This window comes from Microplitis mediator, chromosome 2 (genome assembly GCF_029852145.1).
Source record: "Microplitis mediator isolate UGA2020A chromosome 2, iyMicMedi2.1, whole genome shotgun sequence".
Taxonomy (NCBI): Eukaryota; Metazoa; Arthropoda; class Insecta; order Hymenoptera; family Braconidae; genus Microplitis; species Microplitis mediator.
This window is the reverse complement of record NC_079970.1, coordinates 18928386-18955412: the sequence shown is the minus strand read 5'-3', so window position 1 is coordinate 18955412 and position 27027 is coordinate 18928386. Positions and strand designations below refer to the sequence as shown.

At 26.9% G+C, this 27027-nt stretch overlaps 4 protein-coding genes across 5 annotated transcripts in view; 1 reads left to right on the top strand and 3 right to left on the bottom strand.

Annotated features, from left to right (window-relative positions):
- LOC130663557 (adenylosuccinate lyase) overlaps window positions 1-3499 on the bottom strand; it is a 51451-nt gene extending 47952 nt beyond the window's left edge. The window contains exon 1 of the mRNA XM_057462839.1: window positions 3253-3499. Within this exon, the coding sequence (XP_057318822.1) occupies window positions 3253-3396 (144 nt within the window). The 5' untranslated portion in view covers window positions 3397-3499. The remainder of the gene's footprint in view (window positions 1-3252) is intronic.
- LOC130663556 (uncharacterized) lies at window positions 207-7783 on the bottom strand. The gene is made up of 4 exons (XM_057462838.1): window positions 7529-7783; window positions 6937-7445; window positions 5964-6170; window positions 207-1406 (listed from the first exon to the last, which is right to left on the bottom strand). The coding sequence occupies exons 1-4, from the start codon at window positions 7635-7637 to the stop codon at window positions 357-359; spliced, it is 1875 nt and encodes a 624-aa protein (XP_057318821.1). The 5' UTR covers window positions 7638-7783; the 3' UTR covers window positions 207-356.
- A 2695-nt stretch (window positions 7784-10478) lies between these two features.
- On the top strand, window positions 10479-17418 carry LOC130663558 (uncharacterized). The gene is made up of 6 exons (XM_057462840.1): window positions 10479-10883; window positions 11980-12106; window positions 12224-12321; window positions 14075-14294; window positions 14505-15072; window positions 17046-17418. Exons 1-6 carry the CDS (start codon window positions 10845-10847, stop codon window positions 17362-17364), a joined length of 1371 nt encoding a protein of 456 aa, XP_057318823.1. The 5' UTR covers window positions 10479-10844; the 3' UTR covers window positions 17365-17418.
- Window positions 17419-17436: 18 nt separating this feature from the next.
- The window catches only part of LOC130663554 (unconventional myosin-XV), a 62913-nt gene continuing 53322 nt past the window's right edge, over window positions 17437-27027 (bottom strand). For both annotated transcript variants that reach the window (XM_057462833.1, XM_057462834.1), the window contains 7 exons: window positions 23986-24289; window positions 21797-22192; window positions 21530-21714; window positions 20268-20400; window positions 19991-20195; window positions 19782-19921; window positions 17437-18407 (listed from right to left, as the gene is read on the bottom strand). In XM_057462833.1, the coding sequence (XP_057318816.1) occupies window positions 18177-18407; window positions 19782-19921; window positions 19991-20195; window positions 20268-20400; window positions 21530-21714; window positions 21797-22192; window positions 23986-24289 (1594 nt within the window). In that variant the 3' untranslated portion in view covers window positions 17437-18176. The remainder of the gene's footprint in view (window positions 18408-19781; window positions 19922-19990; window positions 20196-20267; window positions 20401-21529; window positions 21715-21796; window positions 22193-23985; window positions 24290-27027) is intronic.

The following is a 27027-nucleotide window of genomic DNA, read 5'->3' as shown; positions in this document are numbered from 1 at the left end:
CGCGTTTAAAAAATTCAAAAATTAATGTGTATTTTTTATAAATATTATTTTTTCAATTTTTCTCTATTTATTTATGATTTTAAATTTTTCTGCTACATTCATACTCACAAATTTTTTTAATTCTTCGAAAAATTAATTTTATTTTTCTACATCAATTTACTTTAAAATAAAAAAAAAAAAAAAAAAAAAAAAGAATTCGTGTAAAACATTTTTTCCTACAGGAGCTTCGAATATTTAAATTTTTAAAAAGTAGTGAACTTTAAATTATGAATGATTAAATATTTAAAAAATTTTTTGATGACAATAAAAAAAAATAATCAGTAATAAAAAAAATGATTTAAATACAATAAAAATATTTAATAATGTGATTTAAAAATAGGGCGGGGACCTTGATTTTCTGAATAATTTACTGGAATAGAATTGAGTTTACCTAACCCAAATGCTTTTGTGTCAAACTGAGGTCGGTAACAAACCGTTGAATTCTTAACCAATGATTCTTGACTATGATTACCAAATTTATTCAAATTATCATTTTTAATATTCAAGGGCATTGGGAAACGTTGACTACATTGAATACCCAATGGAGATGGAAGTCTAATTTCTGGGCAGGTTAAATTATCTAATCTCATAGGACAGAATTGTTGATTATAAAAATTTGAATTTGTTTTGATAAAATTAAAACCAAGTGTTGTTTGGTTACGTTCAATACCAAAATTTTCCTGATAAACATTAAAATTAACATCGGAATAATTTTGTTTAATTGGCAGAACATTTGATGTCATGATTAAATTTTTTTGATTACACATTTGAAAATTTTGAGTTTGACTTTGATTCTGATTGTAATTTATTCCATTTAATGTATAACTTTGTGGCACTCCATTGCCAATAGTATTTGTCATTTCTGTTTTTAAATTTAAACTTTGAAAATATGGAATAAGATAAGAGCTGGGAATATTTTCTTTGTTATCACTACAGATTACATATGGCGGCCTAATAAATTGTGACTGTGAATTACAAGCTACTGTACTTATACTATTTGGTGGATTAACAAATCTATCAAACTTATTATTAACGTCTCCAATTATCCCAATACTGCTATTATTATTTTCATTGTGCATCGAAAAAGGCCTTTTAGAAATGGGATTAAGCGGCATTATTTTTTTTTTATAATCACTAGCCACGCGTTGATTATAATCATTTGATTTCACAATTTGTTTTGCTTTATGTCCAATTAAATTAATAGAGGTATCGACTTTATCGGGATTCCATTCGTTTATTTTGTCACAGGAATTTTCGTTGGTAAATTTTGAATTTTTATTCAATTTATTATAACTTTTTCTTGGGCCTATATATGTCTTTGTTATTTGAATCTCACCATCCTCATTCATGGTACCGGATTCTTCCATCTTTAAATTTATTAAGGAAATTAGAAACTTTTTTCGAGGAAAAATTAAAGAACTTGATGTTTGCTAACAATCGGGGGAGATTTATTGTTTGTTAGTTTGGTTTTATGTATCGATTGTTTATGAATTAATTATTTATTAAGACTTCAGAGATAAAATTATTTACTTATTTCGTAAATATTTTGAGTATGAGATAACATTTCAACCTTTTGTTTCGTAAGATTTAATTTATATTAAAGTAAATAAATTTCTTAATGATATTAATAAAAATAATTTTTGAATAAATTTAAAAATCGTGGCAGTGAAAATGGTAGACGTTCATTTTTTTTGTTTTTATTAAAAAATTATCCATTGGAAAAAATGATACTGAAGTTAGTAAACAATTAACAATTTTTGGATTTTTTTTTTTCAACAAATTAATTGCAAAAAAAAACTAAGATTATACACATGTAGAAAATAAAAAAAAATTATAAGTGCAATTTTTTTTTACAATTTATCGTCTTTAAAAAAATCAAAAAATTATTATGATCCTGAAGTTAGCAGACAATTGTAATTTTTGGATTTTTTGATGATACAGAAATTAGCCAACGTCTAATAATTTTTCAATTTTTTTAAAAACGATAAATTATAAAAAAAAAAGATTTAAAAAAATTGCACCTGTAAGAAAATTTTTTAAATTTTCTACATGCGCCTATTTTTTTTTCTTTCCTAATTGATTTATTGAAAAAAAAAAAAAAAAAAAAAAAAAAAAATCCAAAATTTGTTAATTGTCAGTTAAATTCACGAAACTGAAGTTAGACGACGTCTAATAATTTTTGGATTTGTTTTAAACGTTAAATTATAAAAAAAAAAAAATATTTGAAAAAATTGCACCTATAGTTTTTAAAATTTTTTACATGTACATATTTTTATTTTTTTTGTAATTGATTTGTTGAAACAAAAATCCGAAAATTGTCAATTGTCTGCTAACTTCAGGATCATGTTAAATTGAGGATAATATTTTTTTTTAAATAAATCAATTCAAAAAAAAAAATTAAATAAAAATCGAGGGTTTTCTGACGCAACCCCGTATCTCAAAAACTACTACTTTTCAGGAGGGACAAAAAAACGTTTTATAATGAACTTATGCCTTTTTTTTTTAAATTCTTTTTACAAATTTAAAAACAATATAATATATCGTTTATAGATTTGTAGAAATAATTTAAAAAAAAGGCCGAAGTTTATTATAAAACGTTTTTTCGTCCCTCCCGAAAAGTAGTAGTTTTTGAGATACGTGTTGCGTCAGAAAACCCTCAAAATATGCACATGTAGAGAATTAAAAAAACTACTAGTGGAATTTAAAGAAATTGTTTTTTTTATAATTTATCGTTTTAAAAAAAAATCTAAAAATTACTAGACGTCCGCTGACTCTAGTGCCATCAAAAAAAATTATTGTTAAAGTTTTATACGAAAAATTCAAAAAAAAAAATTGAATGCTTTTTTAAAATTTATTCCAAATTGATAATGAATTTGTTTATTCGTATATTTAAAAAAAAAATTTGTTGTCGTCTGCTGCTTTCACTGCCACTTCAATTAATAGTATATTACACACCTAGGGAAGTAAAGTAAGAAATGTCTCAGATCACATGTAATTGTTGGCCGAGGCGAAGCCGAGGTCAACAAACATGTGATCTGAGGCTTTCTTATTTACTTCCCGAGGAGTGTATACTATTTTTCTCCTCGACGGAGGCGGAAAGTGGCAACTTCGTTTTGCACAGCGGGACGAAAGTTGCACTTTCCGCCGGGAGGTGAGAAAAAAATCTATCAATTAATTAATTAATAATAATATAATAAATAAAAATAAACTAACCTTTTGTGCTTTCGCGAGGTAAGTCCAGAGCCGGCGCCACGTGCTAAATTTATTTTGATCGCTAAAATTAAAAAGCATTTCTTTTGACGCATAGCGAGTTGATAGAGGACTTCTCCAAGACGAATATTCAATTACGTTCGACATTATTGATGGTTTATTTTTAAATTAAAAATAAAACACTGCACTAAAAAACAATGACTAAATTTAACGAATGTAATCAGCTGACTAACTGTAGCACACTGTAGCAATTCAATTTTTGCTCTTTTCATTTACAGTAAATTAAAACGAGTCGAGTGCTCTCTATCTTAGTACGCGGTAACAATTTTGTTATTTAAATGTCAATATAGCAGGACACTGTAATTTATATTTCCTACTTTAACGACATTGAAAAACGCGGGATTTTTTTTTCTTTTCAAATATTTAAATTATTTTATTTATCAAATGAATAATTTCCTTAGAAATTTTATTTAAATTCAGTATCAAAGACTAAATCCGGAATAATTTTTTTTTTTATTTTTAATTAAAAAATTTTTTATTTACTGAAATAAAAATCCGAATTATTGACAATTTGTTTTCTTTAATTATTCACTGAACTTTTTATGATACTGAAATAAGCAGACGTCTGACAGTTTTTGAATTTTTTTAAAAACGATTAACTATAAAAAAAAAATATTTTGAAAAATTGCACCTATAGTTTATTAAATTTTCTACATGTGTATATTTTTTTTTTTTTTTTCGTAATTTATCTGTTGAAAAAAAATCCAAAAATTTGTAACTGTCTGCTAACTTCAGGATCATAACTTTTTTAAATATTTTCAAAAGTTATAAATAAATAAACAATTTTTAAATTGTTTATTTAAAACTCCATAAAAATTGAGGAAACTGTAATTCATAATTAATATCAATTAATTTAAAGAGTAATTGATTAAATAAGTTGAAGCATTCAATGAAATTTAATAATTAATGTTAAATGTAATTAATAAATTATAATGTCAATAATTAGGATTTTTACCAAATGTATGCTTAGAATTTTATTATAAATAAGTAATTTTAATTATTATTTACTAAAAACATGCAGTATTTAATTAAATACTTTTTTTTTCATGTAAATTGATGATTATTTTTACCCAAAATTTTATTAAAAATAATCAATTAGTATTAATTTAAAAATAACGCATGCAATTAAAGCTTTGAATAATATACTAAACATTTGACTGATTTTTCTTACTATAAATTTTTTAAAAATAATCAGTTTATAATTTATGAAGAAAAGAAAAATTAATCCTAGATAATTAACTAATTACTCTTATCCAAGTACATCATTATCAAGAATAATTAATGCATAATAAATAAATCTTAAATTAAACTAAAGGTTGAATATTTTAAGTTTTCAATAAATTATTTATAAACTTAAAATATAAAAATATGTATATTTAATATTTAAAAACCATGCGAACCTCTGAAGTCTCAATACAAATAATTCTTCATAAAGATAAAAAAGTAGCCCATAACATAAAAAGTATATTACGTATAGGCGTATTGAAGATAAAGGCAAATGTAATATTCAAGGGGTGATAAGACCGACTAGTACAAGAAGGTGGAAATTTAACTCTTCAGTCTTTCACCGTTAATTCAATAAAGTGCATAAATATGAAAGGTGATGTAAAAAATTTTAAAATAAGACATTATAATCCCGCGGAAAAGAATTTTTGAAAAAGGTTTAAAAAGCTCTGAGTATTCTATACTTCAAAACTTTTTTTCAACGTTTTGCAAACTTTTAAAAACTCAAAAGAAATAGTCAATAAATATTCTAATATTATTAAGATATGCAAAAAAAAAAAACGTTCAGAAATAGTTCGAAATCATGATCCTGAAGTTAGAAGACAATTAGCAATTTTTGGATTTTTTTTTCAACAAATCAATTAAAAAAAAATCAACTAAAAATATAGACATGTAGAAAATTCAAAAAACTATAGATGAAATTTTTTGAAATATTTCTTTTTTCGAAATTTATCGTTTCTAACAAAATATTTAGAAAAATTGCGCCTACAGTGTTTTTATTTTTCTACATGTGCATATTTTTAGTTTTTATTTTTTCGTAATTAACTTTTTTTTTAAATAAATCTGAAAATTTTTAATTGTCTGATAACTTCAAGATCATTCAAAATCAGTTTTTTCTGAATGTACTTTGCACTGAAAAAAATGATTAAATTTATCACTTTTAATGTAAAGTCGAAAAAAGTTTGTAAAAGAATCGAAATTTGTATTTATGATCAAAAGTTTGTTTTCTTCTTTGTGAACATTTTGAAGTTTAGAATAGTCCTCACTTTTTCAACGATTTTTTTTACGCGGGATTACCAAAAAAACTAAATAATAATTTATCTTTTTACGATAAATAAAACAAAAATAACAAACAATTAAAGTAAAAAAAAAAAAAAAGTAAATATCATTACATCAAATAAAAATCCTCAGAAGGGAAAGTTACCACGTTCCATTTTTCGCGTGAGACTCGTTGTCGTAGTGACCATACAGTCTCATTGTTTACTCTTCATGGCCAAGACAAAAGATGTCATGTCGAGTATTTAATGCTGACGGTCTAGTCTTTTTCATTTTAAATTTATATATTTTTTATCCCTCGTTTGTTGCAAACACAACAAATTCTTTACTATATTTTTAATTTAATAATAATAATAATAATAATAATTACTTACAACATTGTACATTGACGCATTGGGATGAGCCCAATCAATTGTTAGTTCAATACCTGGAAATAAATCTGTTCGTTTAGGAACGAGTTTGCGCCTTGCCATCGCTGCAGCGATATGAGTTTTGAAAGAAATTAGCGCTGTTTTTTGTTGCTTGTTAACAGAACGATAGACAGAAACTTTACTGACGTATTCAGTAGTGTCGTAAATTTTCTGTAAACAATTAAATTTAATAGTTATTTTATTTTTTAAAAGAGAAAGTTAAATATGATTTCTTATCATGCATTATATCTATTCTGTATGAATGTTGTCGCTTAGAAGAAAAAAAAAGCGGGAGGGGATAAAAATAAAAATTCAATATGATTCTGAAGATAACAGACAATTAACTATTTTCGGATTTTTTTTTTTTTTCAAAAATTCAATTCCGAAAATATAAAATCTAAAAATATGCACATGTAGAAATTTAAAAAAACTACAGGTGTAAATTTTAAAAATATTTTTTATTTTTGGTTTATCGTTAAAAAAAAATTAATAGACGTCGACTAACTTCAGTATCATAATAAACAATCAACAATTTTCGGATTTTTTTTTTTCAATGAATCGATTACAAAAAAAAAAAAAAAAACTGAAAATATGCACGTGTAGGAAATTTAAAAATCTACACGGGCAATTTTTTCTTTTTTATAATTTATTGCCATAAAAAAAATCAAAAAATTATTAAACCTCATCTATAACTTCATCAGTATCATTAATAAATTGTGAGAGTAAAGTTGGTGGACATCTGATAATTTAAAAAATTTTTAAATAATAAAATGAAATTGTTTTGACAAAAAAATTAGAAAATGGACTTTTAGAAAAGTCTACTATCAGTACATGCATTTTTTTTTTTTTTGTTGTATAAATTTAATTCTTTAATTTTTTTATGTGTAATTAAAAAATTGTCTTATGTCTGCTACATTTACATTAATTAATAAATTACCTTAGTAAAATTTTCCGTATCTAAGTCAGCAGGCAAATGTCCAATACAAAGACGACAATTATTAACACTTGCAACGACGCCTATTTTTTTTTTGTGCTGGATCGGCCATTCGTTTAGTTCCTCAATTGCTTTGGTAGCATATTCAGGTTTTGTGTACATAACAAAACAATACCCTCGATTGGTACCCGAGAAATCCATCATCAGTCGTATTTCATAAATATCACCGACCTTTTGAAAAATAGGAAACAAAACATCCTCGTAAACGTTCCTTGGAAGATTTCCTACAAAGACTTCGCACTCAGGACTCGGTGGTTCCCCGACCCAGTCTCTTGGCGGTCCTAATTTTCGCTGTCCATTAATTTGTGTAATGTCCAACCCAGAAGTTGTTTGAAGTTCTAATACTTTTTTGTTAGTTTCTATTGACTCTTCAATAGTTTCTTTTTTTATTTCATTTTTAACCGGATCTTGATTGTCGTAAGAATTATTTTTCGAACGATCCCACCGACGATCTAAAGAAAAAAAAACCAGAAAGTATAATAATTTTTTTTTTTTGTTATTAAAATTTAAATTTTTAAATTAAAAATATATTTACTTGACATATTATTTATATGATAGACATGACGATAATTTTTTGAAGACCGTTTTGCGTTATCACTGTTTTCGTTTTTCCACAGATTACTTTTTTTCAAATTATTATGCATTATATTTATTGAGATTTTTAATTATTGATTCACTTGATTGTTTAATAAAATTAATTATTGACAATAATGGAAAAATAAATCAAAGAAACTGACAATGAGACAAAGAAACGACTGAGAACTGCACCGCGCAAATGGACTGATGCGACTGCCGAAATAAACTGATGCAGAGTGATGACAACTCGAAAAGTGATACAGTGTGATGTATATATATATGTATGGATACATATATGAGACAAAGAGCATGTGGTGTATCTTTCTCTGGTTTGCCAGCCAATAGATTTCAGTAGTGTCCCGTACCCCATAAACCTCCGATGCTCTCGTTCCCGCTTATTTCGTCCACTAAATTGGATCAGTATAAGTGGTGGTGGGAAATCCGGAGAATTTTAACGTAAACGTAAATCTTTGTCTAGTTTAATTCCTTCCTTACTTTATTTTTTTTTTTTAAAACACATAAAAAGTTTCATTTGTTGGTAAATAATAAAATAAAATTATTAATAACAAAAATTTTGTTTAGTAAATTATTAGTAAAATTTTTAATTATTTTTTTTTGAATTTTGAATTATAAAAAATTTTAAATAAATAAATAGGACTATTGTTATTGTCAGTATTGTAATCGGATCAAATTGTTTTTATTTTAATTATCTGTCCTTTTAAAAATTATTTTTTAATTTGGTCATTAATTTAAATGAATAATAAATACTTCGTTTTTTTTATTTCAAGTATTTTATCAATTAAAAAAAATATATATATATATATTTATAAAATATGATACTGAAAGTGACAGCCTTTTGAGTTTTGAATTTTTATGAACAATTGAAATATTATTTGGAAAAAAATTTTTAATTTAAAAAAAATTGACTTTCATTTATTTAAAAATTAAAAGTGTTCAATTTATTTTTTTTGAATTTTGAATTATTAAAAATTTTAAATAAATAAATAGGTCTACTATTATTGTTGGTATTGTAATTGTAATCAAACTCTTTTTGTATCAATTGTTTATTATTTTAATTACCTGTCAATTTCAAAATTATTTTTGAAATATTTTTAAAATTTTTCATTATTTTAAAAAATGTAATAAATATTGTTTTTTTAATTAAGTATTTTAACAATTAAAAACAGTATACATATATATATATATATATATATATATATATATATATATATATATATATATATATATATATATACTGTATGTATATATATGTACATTTGTAATATGATGTTTAGTGTATCAGCCTTCAAAATTTTTAATTTTTATAAACAATTACAATATTATTTGAAAAAAAAAAATTTAATTTAAAAAGAAATAAAAAAATTACTTTTCATTTATTTAAAAATTTTTTTTAATTAATAATGAATTTATTTGTTTAAAAATTTCAAAATTGTACTCTTGCTATTTTTACTATCATAAAATTTTTTAAAAATTAATAAATGAACAATGGATGATTATTATTATTGTTGTTTTGAAAAAGTAAAAAATAAGTATACCTCTTTTATTTGAAATGAATGACATCGATTGTCACTTTATTTGCGTATAACGCGTATTCGATTCTTTGAATATTGAGAGAGAGAGTCGTGATTGTTATATTATACCTCATACAACAAACACTTACTCTGATTATTCGAAGAAATTCCGGGTGGTGTTGACATTATTGTCTCTGAGTTTTCATTTCAAGAGAAAAATAAAACAAATAATAAAAGAGTTATACCTGCGACTATTTAATATTCATATTTTATTACATTACATTACATAAATTTAAATTAATAATACAGATAAAGAAAAAATAAATAAATAAATAAAAGCCTCAATTATTGACACTTTAAAAAGTACGTTAGCCATTTTTATTTATTCATCATATTTATTATTAACAATACCCGTTTTTTTTTTACTCGCATTTTTTTATTTCACTCTCTTACCAATTTTAAATTAATTCATGACATTTTTTTATATAATTGACTGACATTTTATATGATAATTAAAAACTTAAATGTACTAATTATCAATATGTCACATAATTTCTATAAAATTCAAATTTTTGTTCCCGTCTTAAAGAGGTCATGAAATTAAAATTTTTTCTGTCAAATTTTTTATTTGAAAAAGAAAAAAAAACTAGAAGTTTATTAAAAATATTTAGAATTTTAGTTTTTTTTTCTAGATTCAAATTTTCTAGTTCTCGATTTAAATTCTCTTATTCTAGATTTTTTTTTTCTAGATTCAAATTTATTTTTCTAAATTTAAATTTACTGTAACTAAATTATTAGAAAACTTAATAAATAAATAAATAAAATCAACTGTCATAAATTTTGAGTGTGAATATATCTGACAACTGACAACTTTTAAAATTTTTGAATGAATTAATTAATGAATAAATAAAATGTAAGTAGAATAAACATTTGAAAATGCGTATTTAGATAATTGAAAAATAAGCACGCGCATTTTTTCTATTTCATTATTATAATTTATAAATCAATTTAAATTTCATAGATTGTCTCATATCTACTACACTGATACTCATCAATAATTAAGACTTTTAATTGATTTATTGATGTATTATATAGTGTATATATTAAGTACTATAAATAAAACATAACAAATTCATTATGTTATCACTTAATTAAATCATTATCAAACGCGGTTGTTAAAAGAATCCAAAAGTAGACACAACAAGTGACTTGTATAATTTTTTTATTATGGTGACCCATGAAAAGTATTGTGCTATCCCACGCCACTGCGTTGTGTGATAATAGAATTACATTACATTGTTTTTTTCCAGTTCTGGGCATACATACGCAAGTCTCATTACGTGACATCGGCCCACCTGCATCAGCTTGAGCATAAACTTTACTATCTCTTTCAGTCTGCGCTCGTCGCTGTGATCTATCGGTGTCTGTTGTCTTCTTAATAATAAATTTGAATTGTTGTCTCTTATACCTGTCTACAAATCCTATAATTTATTGACGACTGATATATATTTTTTATATAAATAATTTGAATCTTAAAAAAATTGATTTTGCTCAAAATTTAAATTTAAAAGACAATAGTCAATTGATATTTTGATTTTCGTTTTTAAATTTAAAAAATTGTTAAATATGTGATTACTTGTAGACAAAAGTACGTGGTGGAAAAAATTAAAGGCAAATGCTAATAATTCATCGCGTAAATTGAATACTAAATTATTTGAAAACAGAGAAATTTATCCGGGCATAATGTGGAATAAAAAAGTTTTTATTAAAATCATTGAAGTGGTGAGTTTTTTAATTTTTTATTTATTATGGCAAGGGAGTCATAATAGGGTAGAAGTACCATTTGTGGTCACTGCCCGATTTTTGGACAATATTTCATTTTAATTAATGAAAAAGTATACAGTAATTGAATTGTCTTTGAACGAATTAAAAAAATTAATTATTTCATTGCGTACATTACAAATTATTTTATTAAAATTTTTAAAGTGGCCCAAACTGGCCCTAAAATGGCACCTCTACCCTACTCTTTTTTTTTTTAAATATTTAAATTGATTGAACAAATTTATAAAATCAATAATTTTACAAATCAGTTAATTACTTCAAAAATTTTTTTCAAAAAGAAAAAAATTAATGAGTGTAAACGTAACTGACAACCCTGATTCAGAAATCTAATTTGGAATAATTCAATCCATGCTAAACTTTGAATTGTTTCGGATCATGTTTGAATTATTTCAAATTAGATTTCTGAATCAGGGAACTGGTCATTTGTTAAATTTTCAAATAAATAAATAAAATGTAGGTGAATAAAGATTAAAAAATGCGTACTTAGGTAATTGAAATACAGTACGCGCCTTTTTTTTTTGCATTATTTTAATTAATTAATTTATTTACTATAAATTTATAAACATCATAAATTGTCTAGTATCTGTTACATTCTCACTCATAAAAATTACTATTGTTTCACTGTCCAACCTTCCCCTTAATATGCAAAAATAATCTGGGAACACAAAAAAAAATATTTCTTGGCGTAAAATATGTTTACTTGTCCCAATAAATTTTTCGCATTTTAAATTGAAAACAGAATTTTCGTCGTCTTAAGAAAGTTTTGTCTTCAATTCCTAATGCAAAATATTTATTGCGTCAAGAAATATTTTTTTTCTATGAAGAAATAAATAAATAAATAAATAAAATTTTTATATTCATTTATATTTTTAAAAATTAATAATGACTATTCTAAGTAATTTATCTTTAAGATTTATTCATTGAATAGAAAAAAAAAACGCCTTTATTATTCATCACAATATTATTCATATTCGTAATAGTTTCTCTTTACTTGTACATATATATGTATATATATATATATATTTTTTTTTTTTAGCTTCTATGCATTGCATGCACGGTGGCACTTCGTGTGACTGATGACGAGAGCAGAAGAGTCTTCAATTTTCTCAGATATCGTAGTAGAGAGTGGGCTCTCCTAAACAATGTAACCTGGGGAACTATAGGTACTGTAAAAAAGTCATAATTTTAAAAGAAAAAGTTTATGAAAATAAAATGAAATGTATTTTCCATAACTTTTTTTTCTTTTATATTTAAATCCTCGACCTATTTTTTTGTTACAGGTGCAGCTCTGGCGACAGCAACGTGCGGTGGTTACGTGATAATCACTGCAGGTCTTCTTCTTGCAGTAGCAACTGGAGAATTGCGCGGTAGAAAGACAGTAAGGATCATTATCCTTATTTTATTAATTGTCATATTATTTAAATTATATATAACGCGCCAAGTATTTTGAAATTTTAATACTTAAACTCATTAATTATTTTGTTTAATTTGCCAGTTTGTATTTATATTTAATATATGACATATATTATATAATAATAATAAAATAGATTCAATTTAAAATCGTGAGAACGTATAAATATAAATATAAACAATAAATAAAAATGTCTTATGATGTTGACATTGAGAGACAAGGCTATATAGTAAATCATTTAAATATAAAGAAATAATATTATTATTTTATATACATATAGGCGCTGGTGCAGAAACGCGTAATCACAACTTGAGCATAATAGAAAGACACGTAATGTGTTATTTTTTTTTTTTTTTTCACAATGACTTTGTAATGAGTCATATAACTAGATCGCCAGTAAACCGTAATACTAAATACTAGTGTAAAATCCTCGCCCAATCCTTGATCCTGAAGTGATCAAGGAATCGCGGTCATAAATATATATATATATATATATTTTTTTTTTTTTAATGAAGACAAAATGTAATACGTGGGAAAATATTTAATATGATGAACTCGCTTGTTCATCCGAACGAACGGTATATTGTTCATATATATTATATCGATTACAAGGCTTAGATTAATTGACTAATTATTCAGGTATTTAACATAAAGACAATTTAAATATAATTACTGGAGCCTGTAATGTAATTAAAGTTTTTTTTTATTACTTGGGATAGGCTCGAGATTTAATACATCGACTAATTGATCTTTAGAAGATTCAATGACTCAAAATGTAATTACTTACTGCTAATTAAGAAAAAAAAAGGATACATCTTAATTACATGTTTTAAAAAATTATTTTTTAAACATAAGTACTGGCTTCCGGTACACTCATAACTCGTTTTATCCGACGTTAGATTAATATCTTAGTTATTATTTTCAATGTTTATTTATTTTGTTTATGTTACGTACACAGAAAAAAAAGTTTTCTTGGCGCAAGAAATATTTTGTTTTATGAATTGAAGACAAAAATTTTCTGAAGACTAGAAAAAACTTCTTGGCACAAGAATTTTTTATCTCAAAAAATTTCCTCTCGCTCCAAGAAAATTTTTGTTTTCAATTTATAATGCAAACATTTTCTTAGGACTAGAAAAAATTTCTTGTCTCAAGAATTTTTTTCTGGTCTCAAAAATTTTTTGTTTTCAATTTATAATGCAAACATTTTCTGAGGACTAAAAAAAACTTCTTGGCACAATAATTTTTTATCATCTCAAAAAATTTTCTCTCGCTCCAAGAAAATTATGGTTTCGATTTATAATGCAAGCATTTTCTTAGAACTTAAAACAATTTCTTGTCTCAAGAATTTTTTTCTGGTCTCAAAAAATTTTTGTTTTCAATTTACAATGAAAATATTTTCTTAGGACTAGAAAAAATTGCTCGCTTCAAGAATTTTTTTTCTTGCCTCAAAAAATATTTTCTCGCTCCAAGAAAATTTTTCGATTTATAATGCAAAAATTTTCTTAAGACTAGAAAAAATTTTTTTACCCAAGAAATTTTCTCTCGCCTTAAAAATTTTTTTCTAGCCCCAAGAAAATTTTTATTTTCTCTTTACAATGCAGAAAATTTATTGGGCCAAGTAAAAGTTTTCTTGGGACGAGTAAAAATTTTTTGCGCCAATCCTCAATTCCTGTGTAATGAATTAAGAATTTTTCTTTACAACTTTTTTTTTTATTAATAGGAAATATTTTTACTTGGACTTGGAGTTATTCTCTTTGGGATAGTCGGCGCACTATCATTAGCTTCAATTGAAAATGTACCTAATGATTTAATCGACAATGCTGCAGTACTTGGCGCTCTTTGTCTTATCACAGCTTTGGTTTTTATCGCCGATATTTTGATGACAACACCCGAACAAAATAAAAATGACGGGACACAAATTTTGATTAATAAAAATGCAGGCAAGTCATCTGGCGATTTGACTAATTCACAAATTCGTATTGAAACATCAGCTTAATATTATTATTAATTAAATGCTATTGTATTTACATATATATTTAAAATACTTAATATTAGTTATAGTAATAAATATATAAATTAAAATCATCGATACAATGTTACAATTATTTTAGTAATTAATAAATCAGGATGAATATGTTATCGTAATTTAGTGAAACCAATGGCAACTTTGATGATTGAGAAGGAGTCAAAGCCTTCAAAGTCCAATGGGAATACAAAAACAGTAGATACGAATATAAATGAAAGTGTCAATGAAACTAAGGACAATAATCAACAGCAGCGTCATCAAGAACCTACAGGTGATTCACGAGACCAAGATGGTCAGAGTCAAGTTACTGCACAACGTCTTCGCGTAACGGAAGTTGGAATTTTAGCAGAACCCAATAGGGATTATGGTGACGATGATATTAAATTTATTGACGATGAGCATCTGACTAAAGAGTTTTCAAGTCTTCGTAATCAGTTTAGAGAACCCAATGGATATAGAGATGTCGAGACAACAACCAGGGATAGATACAGGGACGAGAGAGATGACGGAAGGACTTTTTATCACCACAGCCATGAAATGAACATTCGTCCTTCGGACGAGGTCGACACGCCTCGATTTTCTTCTATTAGAGACAATTTAAGTGAAGCAAGATTTCCCAAAGTTGTTAATTCGACTGTGAAAAGTTCGAGGCTCGCTCGCGATGATCAAGACAATTTTGATAATCATGGAAGGTAAAATATTATTATTTAATTATAATAGTAATTTTTTTCATTATATTTTGTATTGCGCATAATCATAATATGAAGTTTTTATATTTTTGGCATAAATGACATTTTATTCATTAAATTTTCGGTGTCTTATTTTATATATTTTCGGATGATACTGTAGTTAGCCGACGTCTAATAATTTTTGGATTTTTTTTAAAACGATGAATTATAAAAAATATCAAAAAAAAAATTACAATTGATATTTTATTTTTCAAATTATTAAAATTACTATAACTCGGAAACTATGGACTTGAGCGATTTGACTCATAGGGCTTTTTTTGAAGGGAATAAAATTTCCTGTTAAATTTCCATTAACATTTTTAGTGTACTTTCATTGGTTTACGTTCTGCAAGCCAATAAAGGTCAATTTCATAGGAAAAATGACTTCGGCGCCGGGCGCAAGTGAATCAACTGAATTACAGCTAAGTAACTATGGGAACTTTTGAAGAACACCAAATGCCCTACAATTTGCGACCAAAACTGCGTCGATATCATAAAACGCAGCCGAGTATTAGAAAGTTAAAAAAAATTAATTTAATTTACGTGTATTTTAAATGGGAAATCTTTGAAATCAAATGGAAAGTACTTAGGATTGGAATTAAGAGCTCAAACTTGGCAGGAATTTTTGTTTCAGCATGAAAAACAATATTTTGCTTGATGAGCAACGAAAAAAATACTTTCGCCGGAAACGAAGCACCCTAATGTGCATACTTTCAGTTTTTTTTTTGTAATCAATGTGGCGAAAAAAAAATCCAAAAATTTTCAATTGTCTACTAACTTTAGGATCATTTTTCCTACGTGTCTTTTTTTAAAGGTCATGTTTGAAATAAATCCGTTGTATGATGCAAAAAAAAAAAATTGATATTTTCTAATACACTAGATTCTGAAACTAAATCTCTTAGCAGTACATCCTTAGAAGTTCTTCTTTCAAGATGACTTCCAAGTGACATTAGAAAACTACGAGAACAATTTGCCATGGCCCCCATGACCTTAGTGGACCTTATAATCCCCCGTCCATCTTACGGCTTTAAATGTAATAGTGCAGTCGAACTCCATTAACTCGGACAATTAGTGTATGCAGGAGCGGGAATTTCTTTGAATTTCCGACTTATCGAATGCCCCTTCTCCTTTAAAGAGTAAACTACACGCATGCGCTGTTACATCACATGAATGATGGATATATAAATATACACAGACACATACAGTACAGCATCGAGTGGGAGACAGCGTAGCTCGTAGTGGGGGTCAAAATTAAGGGGAAGTTCCGAGTTAACAGAGTTCGACTGTAATAAATAGAGCCGGGATCTTGCTGTGATTCAAAAGTAGCAAATAATGATTGATGCTGTCAAATTTTTGATATTACAATGGAAATATTGGTCGTATAAAAAAATTTCTTAAACAAAAGTTGTAGGAAATTTAATTTTATGAAAAAATGTCTCTTATAATTTTTTCATAGCACTGATAAGAAAGCCGTAATTTCAAAATTAAGATTTTCATAATTATCAAAATTTGAATCATTCATTATGAATCTTAATTTTGGAATTGTGGTGAAAATATTGGTCGTGTAAAAAAAATTTCCAAATAAAAGTTGTTCAAAATTTAATTTTATAAAAAAACTATCCCTTATAATTTTTTCATAAGACTGATAAGAAAGCCGTAATTTCAAAATTAAGATTTTCATAATTATCAAAAATTTGAATTATTCATTATGAATCTTAATTTTGGAATTGCGGTGAAAATATGGGTCGTATAAAAAATCATAAAGGACATTTTTTTTCGAAAATTAAATTTCCTACAACTTTTGTTTCAAAACTTTTTTTATAAGACCAATATTTTCGCCGTAAAACCAAACATTCTAACCATTCATTCGAAATTAAGGCAAAAATCTTGTCCCTAGTAAACAGATATATTTTAATTTATTTATCATCACTTATCAGATACTTAGATTCCAGTCATTTTGATACGATGTCGACAAGATTAGCGCCTGGAATATTAAAGCGAGGACGAGATGCTTATCACGCTTCTTCTGGAAGAAGTTATCGCAGCAATGATAGAACTAAAGATGAGATCGAAATACTTGATGAGTGGGTTGGTGTGCTGAGGAAATCAACAACTGGAACACAGACAACAATGCCATCGTCGTTGCCGTCATCTCCTAATGACCCAGGATATGTAAGACACACTGCCAGCAACTGGCCTCGGGAAATTAAATTTAAGACACCAGGATCAAGTCCCAATCGCGAGGTTCATCATTAATTATTGCAAATTATTTTTTTAAATGAAGGGAATTAAATTAATTTTTTTTTTTTTTAATAAAATAAAATCATCTTAATTTTTAAAATATATATATAATATGTATAACTTCTTTAATACAAAAATTTGAGTCTTTTCATTATAAATGTGTTCATAACAAAATATTATTTGTTAGTCAACATTAATACCTTTTATTTATATATCGTGTTATTAGTACTTAAGTTTTTATTTTTTTTCACCATTAATTTTATTGCTGGGTGTTAATTATTATTATTATTATACACTTAATAAATAAACGCTTTTAAAATCGACTTGAGTTATTGTAAAAAAAAAAAATAACTCTCATGTTAACAATAATAATATAATTTGTGATAAAAAAATTATATTTTTAATAATAACAACAATTATTTATTTACTTATGACTTATAAGATGGACTTAGCAAGTAAATGTATTATATTTTTTATGTATATTATTGTTTTATTATTTTAGAAAGTGACTCTTATTATCTAGTGATATAAAATTATAATTATCGAGTTACTTATGCCCGAATGTTATCAACAATTGGGCATAACAACAATTAAATCTTAAAAGTTTAGCTACAAGTAACACTTATTATTAAATGCAGAGTATTTTTACTTATGTAATCATATCCTCTTTTTTTATTGCCACTTTTTATCTACTTGTTATTATTATTATTTACAGAACCGATATAATTGAGCATTTATTTAAAATTTAAAATGTTTTTCTTAATTTTTAAAAATCGTTTGATAAAAAAATAAAAATAGTAGTGACCAAATATTAAAATAAATATAAATTATTTCCATCCGTATGTCATACCGGTTGTTTGATTGTTGGTTGTTCGTTGTTCCATTGTGATATACTGGCGGATTAGGCGTGAAATTTCATGCGCTTGTTCCGTTTGTAATCTTGTTATTCGTTGCTGCATTAAATTACCGCATTTCATATCTAAGTAGAGAGCGCCTTCTTCGGATTTAACTTTGCGAGTCGATATTACTTCAGAGTAAGGATAATGATAGAGTGTTACCTGCAATTAAATAACATGTTATTAATAATAATAAATATATAATTATTTAAATATTTTAGAGGCACAGAAGAGAAATTCTTGGCGCAAGAAAAATTTATCATACTGAAGTTAGCCGGCGTTTAATAATTTTTGAATTTTTTTAGAACACGATAAATTATAAAAAAAAATAGTTGAAAAAATCGGAAAATTGTTAACTGTCTTTTAACTTCAGTGTCATGAAAAATTTTCCGTTATCCCTAATAGCCAGGGTTGCTTACCGAAAGTTAACTTTTCAATTTTCCGTAAAATTCCGGAAATAAGTTTAAAGTAAATTGAATTTTAAATTGCCATTCAATTTGATAGCAGGTATTCGTCAACTTTTATAAATCTGGTTTTTGACTACAATATAAAAGTAAAATACAAAACAAATTGTCGGAAAATTAACCGATAATTTTCATTTTAAATTTTTGCTGTAAATTTGTCGTAAAATTTCAGCAGCAGATTTCGGGGAAATTGGATTTTCAAGTTTCCATCAACTTTTGGATAAAATGGCTATTAGGGATAAAACGATGAGAGCTAAAAACCACTATGTCTACGGTATAGATACACGGTAGGCTCGCGCCATGACACTTCATACATATACATGTGTTTGCACGTGTACTTGCCGCAAGGAAATTTTTTCTCGCCCCAAGAAAATTTTCTTTATCAATGTATAGTGCAAAGAATTTTTGGGACCAAAATTTTCTTTAAACGAGTAAAAATTTTTGACACCAAGAATTTTTTTTTTTTGTACAGTCAACTGTCATAAGTCAGGTCTAGGAGACGTAGGGAAATTTTATCTTGGAATTTCAGTCTTTTCACTACCGTGCGTTTAGTTTTCTCGACTACCTGTTATAAGCCTGTTTTATTTAATACGATTTTTAACGTCATATTAAAATTTTTCTTACACATGCAACTATCCCGATTTTTCCAGTGCAGATGCGCTAGAATAAATACTTATCTTTTTACACAAATAATTATAATGCAAAAAATTATAATGATGGTATTAATTACAGTAATAATAATAATATTATTGATTAACATAATGCTCAATAAAACTTATAAATTGTAACAGAAACTTTAAATGTAATCCATGATTACAATGAAATATAAATTATATTTTATAATATCGATTAAATTATATTCCGCGAAACATCAATAGTAAATTTTCATAATTAATTTTTTCATTTTTTCCTATTCTTAGTTTATAATTTTGAAATTCAAAAAAGTGGTCAAGTGGGGGAAGTTTTTTGGACTCAGTAACTGCCGATTGAGGGAAGGAGGTTTATTAGGGACAGTCGACTGTAATAAAATTATAATATTTAATGTTAATTAATAATAATAATAATAACTTACATGTGTCATTAAATCAATGAAGTGAACACCGTGTCTATTGAGGGCTAGAATATGATCTCCACCTTTCTCTTTACCATTCTCAGGTATTCTTTTTACAGCAAAGAAACTTGATCCAAATAACGGCCACTTTGATAATATTTCTGCAATAAAAAAAAAAATAATTATTATTTTTCATTTAATTAATAATATAAAATTTTTTATTTACTTACCTAGTACTTGAGCTTTACAAACAGCAGAAGTATTGTGCTGAATATTATTCCATGCCTGCTGGACCATACTACCCCACTGTTGTGGTTTAGGTTCTCGTAAACTGAGCGCTGGTTTTGGTAATAAATATTTTATTTCTTTAGTCGATGGATCGTGTGCCATATCAGCTGCCCGGTGTAATAAAGCTGCTATTTGAGCCATATCGTACTGGAAATAGAATTATTTTTGTCAATCAAATGAATGTTAATTAATAAAAAAGTTACATAAATTAAAACTTACGATAACTTCCTGGGGTAAATGATCATCAGGAATAACTAGCAATAGTCCTTCCAAGTAATCTGGTGCTATTTGATTAAAAACTACTTCTATGTACAAAGCTGCGTCTAGTCGAAGCGGATAATACCAGACCGATCTATAAAATATTTAAATTAGTTTTGTTTTTAATTGTTTGATTTTTAATTTAATATTTATAAAAGAGGTGTGCGAATAATTCGAACTTATAAATTTTTCGAATAATTTCTAAATTTTTTTTTTAACGACTTAAAACTGTAATATTTTTTCCAATAATTCAAATTTTTTTCAGAGGTAAATAATGCTAAGACACGAATTTATAAAAAAATTATTTTTTGTTACTCCCGAATAGAACCCTTGACTTTGTGGCATCTATAAGATGTCAGTTTTTGACAGATCGATAAGGCAACAAAACGATCCGACATTTATGTCATTCATAAAATATCTGCTTAAATGACTTGACACGTGACGACGAAATGTTAAGTATAAATAATGATCTCGATGATTATAAAATAAAATTTCCATGGCAATAGTGTGATAAAAGTATAGTACACATCTTAAAAATTAATTATGATATTGCGTCGGTTACGAATTATTTATGTAAATTTTTTAAGTGTTTAAAACTGGCCCCGAAGTGGCCAAAAGCGGTACCTCTACCCTAAGTAATTTAAACGATTTTTTAATTTAAATGTTTTTTTTAAAATAAGAAAAATAATGATCCTGAAGTTTACGGACGTCTAATAATTTTTGAATTTTTTTGAGAAATAAATTATAAAAAAAAAAAAATTTTCAAAAATTGCACTTGCAGTTTTTTTTTATTTTCGACATGTGTATATATTAAGTTTTTTTATAATTTGTTTGTTAAAAGAAAATCCGAAAATTTTTAATTGTTTTCTAACTTTAGGATCATGGAAAATAACACAAATTTTTTACGGCTCGTAGGACCAACATCTGTACGTCTTATTTATATATAAAAACTTGACTTTGAGACAAAACAAAATTGTCTTGTTCTTTTAAAAGACATCTTTATGACATTTTAAAATTGTCTCTGTTCCACTTGGGTATACATTAATTAAAAATTAACTATTTGAAAGCTGATTAAAATTTTCTTGATTCAAATCGAGTAATTTAAAAAGTTACAAATAATTCAAAAATTGACGACTACTTAAAAAAGTCGCATAGTTATATTCGATTCAAAAACGATTCGCACACTTCTAATTTATATAATAAATATGATAAATTAACAATACCTGCAGAATATCAAATAAAATACTTGATGATTTTTTTGCAATTCCGTGGTGACATCAAGGACATACTCATCTCTAGCGAGTGGCATCGTGAAAGCATCACCATCGACAATACAATACAATGAGAATTCATCCATTTCGTGTGGATTTCTCACGGATATGACGCTGCACATTTCTTCAATGACATCCTAATCATTAAGAAAAAAAAAAGTTCATTAAATACAAATTTATTTATTTTTTGTTTAAATAAAATAAATGACATGGACTTACTTGAACAACAGTAGTGCACTTGGTATTTATTACTCTTTCAGTACCACCAGGTAATCTATATATTTGTCTCTTAGCATTTCGTCCCGCACTTATAGCCATTATTTCTTCAACACTTGGTACATTTTTTCTACCGCCATATTTAACTGTTTTTCTTAAATTCTGGAGGCAAACTGTCGCAGTACCATGATATGCTCGTCTCTTATCATAAGCCGCCGTTTCTAAATATTTAATCAAATATGGTCTTAGTCCTTCGCTGCAAGTGAAGTAAGCAGCGACGATACTGAACAATCTCCAGCCGCGTTGACAGCTATCGGGATTTGGACTTTTATTGTTGGTCGTTTGTTTCATTAATTGACAGAAGACTTCATCTCTCAGTGGCTCAAACTTGTGGCAATGCTGGTGTGTAATAATAGATAATGGAAATTAATTAACTATAAATAACCAAACTACAGTCACACATATATATATTCAGTTATATTTAGTCACAGAATAATTAAAATATTAATTTAATGCTAAGAGGGACCACTAGTGTAAACGATCCTGAAGTTAGCAGACAATTAAAAATTTTTGGGTTTTTTTTTTAACAATTAAATTTGAAGAAAAAAAAAATTGAAAATGTGTACATGTAGAAAATTCAAAATATTACAAGTGCAATTTTTTGAAATATTTTTTAAAAATAATTTATTGTTTCTAAAAAAGTCCAAAAATTAATAGACGTCGGCTAACTTCAGTTTCATCTAGTGTAACCGCCTGAAAAAAGGCGATTTTTGGGAATTTTTTCAAAGAAAACTACGGCATGGAATGTTTTAAGAAGATATTTGTGGATATATAATGAATATAAGATAAAATTTTTGGACCGAAAAATTCAAAATTGAGTGAGTTATTCACAATCTCCCAAGGCTCCAAAAAAAAAGTCCCCCCACTGCTGCAGTGATAGCGACCTTCACAGTGCAGGAAATGAAAAAGACAAAAAAGTTTATTAACTAGAAAGTATTTCCCGTACGATGACCCTCGGGCTAAGAAAAAAATTTAAATTTAACAAAATGGCGGAGTTTTTAAAAAAAATTTCAAATTACATTTTTGATTCGATCGGAAAACTGGAGATTCGTGGTACGTAGACACATGTAGAAAAGAAGCTGCAATTCGAATCAAATCGATCGGATGATTTGTCTTCGAGTTATAACTGCAGCAAATTTTAAAAATGTATTTTTGAGAACCGATAAGCGGCTGCTCTTCAAATGGCTGTAACTCAGAAACTATTCGAGATATGGACTTGAAATTTTAGTATGTTATTTTCGGAGGTATCGACTATTGAAATATGCAAAAATAATTCGATTTTTTCAAAATTTCACACTAGTGGTCCCCCTCAAAGACAATAATATTACAATCGAAGATAGTAACTGTTATCATTCAAGGTTGTAAAAATTCGGAAACAAGGAATAGGATAAATTTATATAAATTTAAATCCTTTATTTACATCCAGATTTCAGCTATGAACATTTTGTCCTTTTAATAATCAAAATAAGTAACAATACAATCGTTCAAGTCCGAATATAATAAAAATTTCCTAATATCGGAACTGATACTGATAACTTTAAATGATTGTGTATAATCGTCAAAGTAACAATCATCCAAGTACTGAGTAACAAAGAAAACTTTATCGTCATCAATAATCACTATTTTTTTACAACACAAAATAATGGACCGTCATTTGATCCGTAACGCCGATATTCAAATTCTTTATTAGTTTAGAGAGTAATTATTTCTTGGGCTGATGGTAACTATTGCCATCAGGTTATTAAGAATTACCATGTTGACAATAGTTATAATTAGTTGATTTTTTCAAAATTTCACACTAGTGGTCCCCCTTAAAGAAAATAAATACGATCGTCTTTTTTCCCGCGCAATTTAAAATTTATTCGAACGCTATAGATAAATAGATTTATCTCAATACTTGGCAATAAAATAGAATTGAAACCATGACAAGGCACAAATTCAAGCCAAGATCCCTCTAACGATACCAAATTTAATAACATTAACTTATTCTATCAGAGATACGGCTGTAACAAAATTTCCTTATTCTCTTAATAATATAGATAATTTATGATTAATGGGCCCAGTTAATTTATTATAAATGAAATAATAATAATAATAAAAAGTATAAGTAGAAAGTTTAAGGTTTCACTCACCATCAGTATCGTATACACACATTTGACTTCACTCATATCCGGGGGTAACGGTTGATCACCCATGTACCTCATAAGACACAAGAAACACTCGACAGCAAGTGAACTTAACTCAGTATCCAATCGCAGCAGACTCTGCTCAATAGGTACCGGTGAAAATTTAACAAGATCAACCTGTTCTTTCCATGTCCATTCTGCGCCGTCCTGCTGTCCCTTGTTCTTTTTACTCTTCTTTTTATTTTTTAAGGACTCGATAACCTTCAATGAGCCACTTATCGATCCATCAGCAGTCTTCATCATCTCGAATCTGCAACAACAACAATAAAACAACAATATAAACCTCAGCACAATACCAGTTATTTCGTAATTTTCTCTACAACTTATCAACAATGTAACGTTAGTTTTTCTTACAAACGATCCCATGGCGCCATCGATATTTATTTTGAATTTTTAAAAAAATTCTTACTTGTTTTTTTAAAAATAAAATTGTCTAAATAATGATATATATGTTTTTATTATTACTAGTATTATTTTATTGATAATAGTCTTGTGCTGATGTCTAGACTGCAGACAACAGACGAGCGAGTACATGGTCTAGCTTTAAAATTATGAGGAGCGTATGGGGAAAACGATCGGTTGCATTATGAAAAGCCGGCAGTGATGATATCTACCTATAGCTGTGTTATGCTTTCTCAACACGGTTTATTTCTGCGGTCGACGCACGAACGTTACATAATTCCTGACCGTACTGATGTTAGAAGATGCGCATTCCGTCACATAAATTTTCTCAATCATGCGTTACATTACTTATAGAAAAATATAAATATAAAGATGAATAACATTGTAGTTACGCAAATTATTGTCGTTGCGAAACACTAACATGGGAGAGTCAATGACATTAATTTTTAAATTTATCTGAGAACCGTCTTTATGATTTTATTTTTATTAGACAGATTTTTTTTTTAATCAGAAAACTATTTTTTTTAAAAGCAGCATTAAAATTAAAATAACTGGGAAGTTATGCGGAATTTCGAAAAACTTTCTTTGTAATAATTTGTAGGAAATCAAATTATCTACAAAAAAGTTCTTATGACATTTTGTGATAAGTCGGATGGTTTCGCCGGAAATGTAAAAAGATCTCGGAATTTACTATAAATTTGATTTCGAGCTCAAATAACTTTTGAACTAGTGGATTTATCTAAAAATCATAAGAGACGTTTTTTGTAGAACATTCAATTTCCTATGAAAATATTTATCGCACACAAAAATCCGTTGATTGGTTTGTGAGCTAGAAAATTTAAAAAAAAAAAAAAGATTTTTTCCTGTGTTATTTAAATGGAAAATAGAAATATGCGATGCTCGGCCTCTAAATATTAAAATTAAAAGCTCTGGTTTTCACAGGTGTCTTTTTTTGGTACTCTGAAGATACTTCAATGCGGGATTTAAAAAAAATAATAGTCGACTTTTTTTAATTCGTCTAATATCTTAATATGTACATATTTATATAATATCACAAGCCTTGTCGCCACGATAGTGCCTAAAATTCTTATCGGATGCTAATGAAATTTTCTACACTTATTCTATGAGTAATTATCTTGATAAAGTTAGAAGATGGACTAAATCGGTCGATTAGTTTAGAAGTTATGGCTGTTTGAAATTTTCCCAATTTTTCAAAAAAATCATTTTTTATCCACGCTCAAGTTCATATAACTTTAAAACTAAACTCTATTAACAATTTCTGTGAAAATTTTCTTGAAGTTTGTTTAATGAGCTTCAATTTTTTTCCTTAAACTAACCTGACTTATTTTCCAATTATTTGATACCCTTGAAAATTTGAACAAAGTCAGGAAAATTACTATAGTAATAAGAGATCTACCTGAAGATCGGAACGTTTTTCACGCAACGAAAATGAAAAAATTCATGTAATTCGACTACTTAAGGAGTAGTCTAGTGGTCGGGGTGGCCCAAGATTTTCGGCTGACTTACCAACATCTATATGCGAACATTTCAAAAATCTAGTTATCCAGTAGATTTTTTACTTTCCAATTTTTGTTTTTTTTTCGTTGCGCAAAAAACGTTCCGATCTTCAGGTACATAATAAGAGGTATTATTTCAGAAAGCGACAAATACATCACCAATAAATCATAATTTTTACAGTTTCACGTATCAACTATTAATTTTTAAATAAAGCAAGAATTTAAAATAAAAAGTAAATATTGCTTTGAAGGAGTATTTAACTAAAATTAAATTTTGAACTGTAAAATTTGCCGCTTAAAATTGTTTTAATTTTATTACTACAAAAAATTTATAAAATTACAGTTTAAGCTTTAATGTTTAAAGATTTTTTTCCCGAAGGCCTGTTTTTACTGTAGAAACTGTAATTTTTCAACTGCTCTTTTTCGAGATAAATATTTTGATGACTGATAATTTTACTGCTTTTATGAGAACTCAAAATTTGTAGATCTTTAGAAAAATCTCTTCCATTCTGGCTGCCAGATGTCATTTTTTCATATTCATATTCATATTCATCTTCTTTTTCGTTTTCATCTTTCTCTTTAGCTACTACTACACGATCATCATCATCATCATCATCATCAATTGACGACATTTTTCGCGTGAAAGTCGAACGACCGGTTGAATGTATTTGGGACAGGGTTCGCAAGAGATCAAAACCCCTCATCATTTTTCATGATAACTCGTCTTGATAAATATGCATAATAATAGAGTAATTACTACTTATGCTACTTTTTTTTATTTTAAATGTTTAAGTATTAAGAAACGTATAAATTAACACGTCAAAAATTCTTTTTTTTTTTTTTTAATTTATTGATATTCACAGAGCAATTGAGTTCTCACTGTATTTCCGCGTTTACTTTTTAGTGCTACGGGGCTTTAGTTGGCGTGTGGCCACATGGCACAAGTCATTGACATTTTTCTTGTGAAAGTTGTTAGTAGTCGAGAGTGGTAGTTATTTTTCATGTTTAAGATTTTCCATCATGATATATTTAATGCGACTAATTTGATACAATTAGCGCATGTAATATC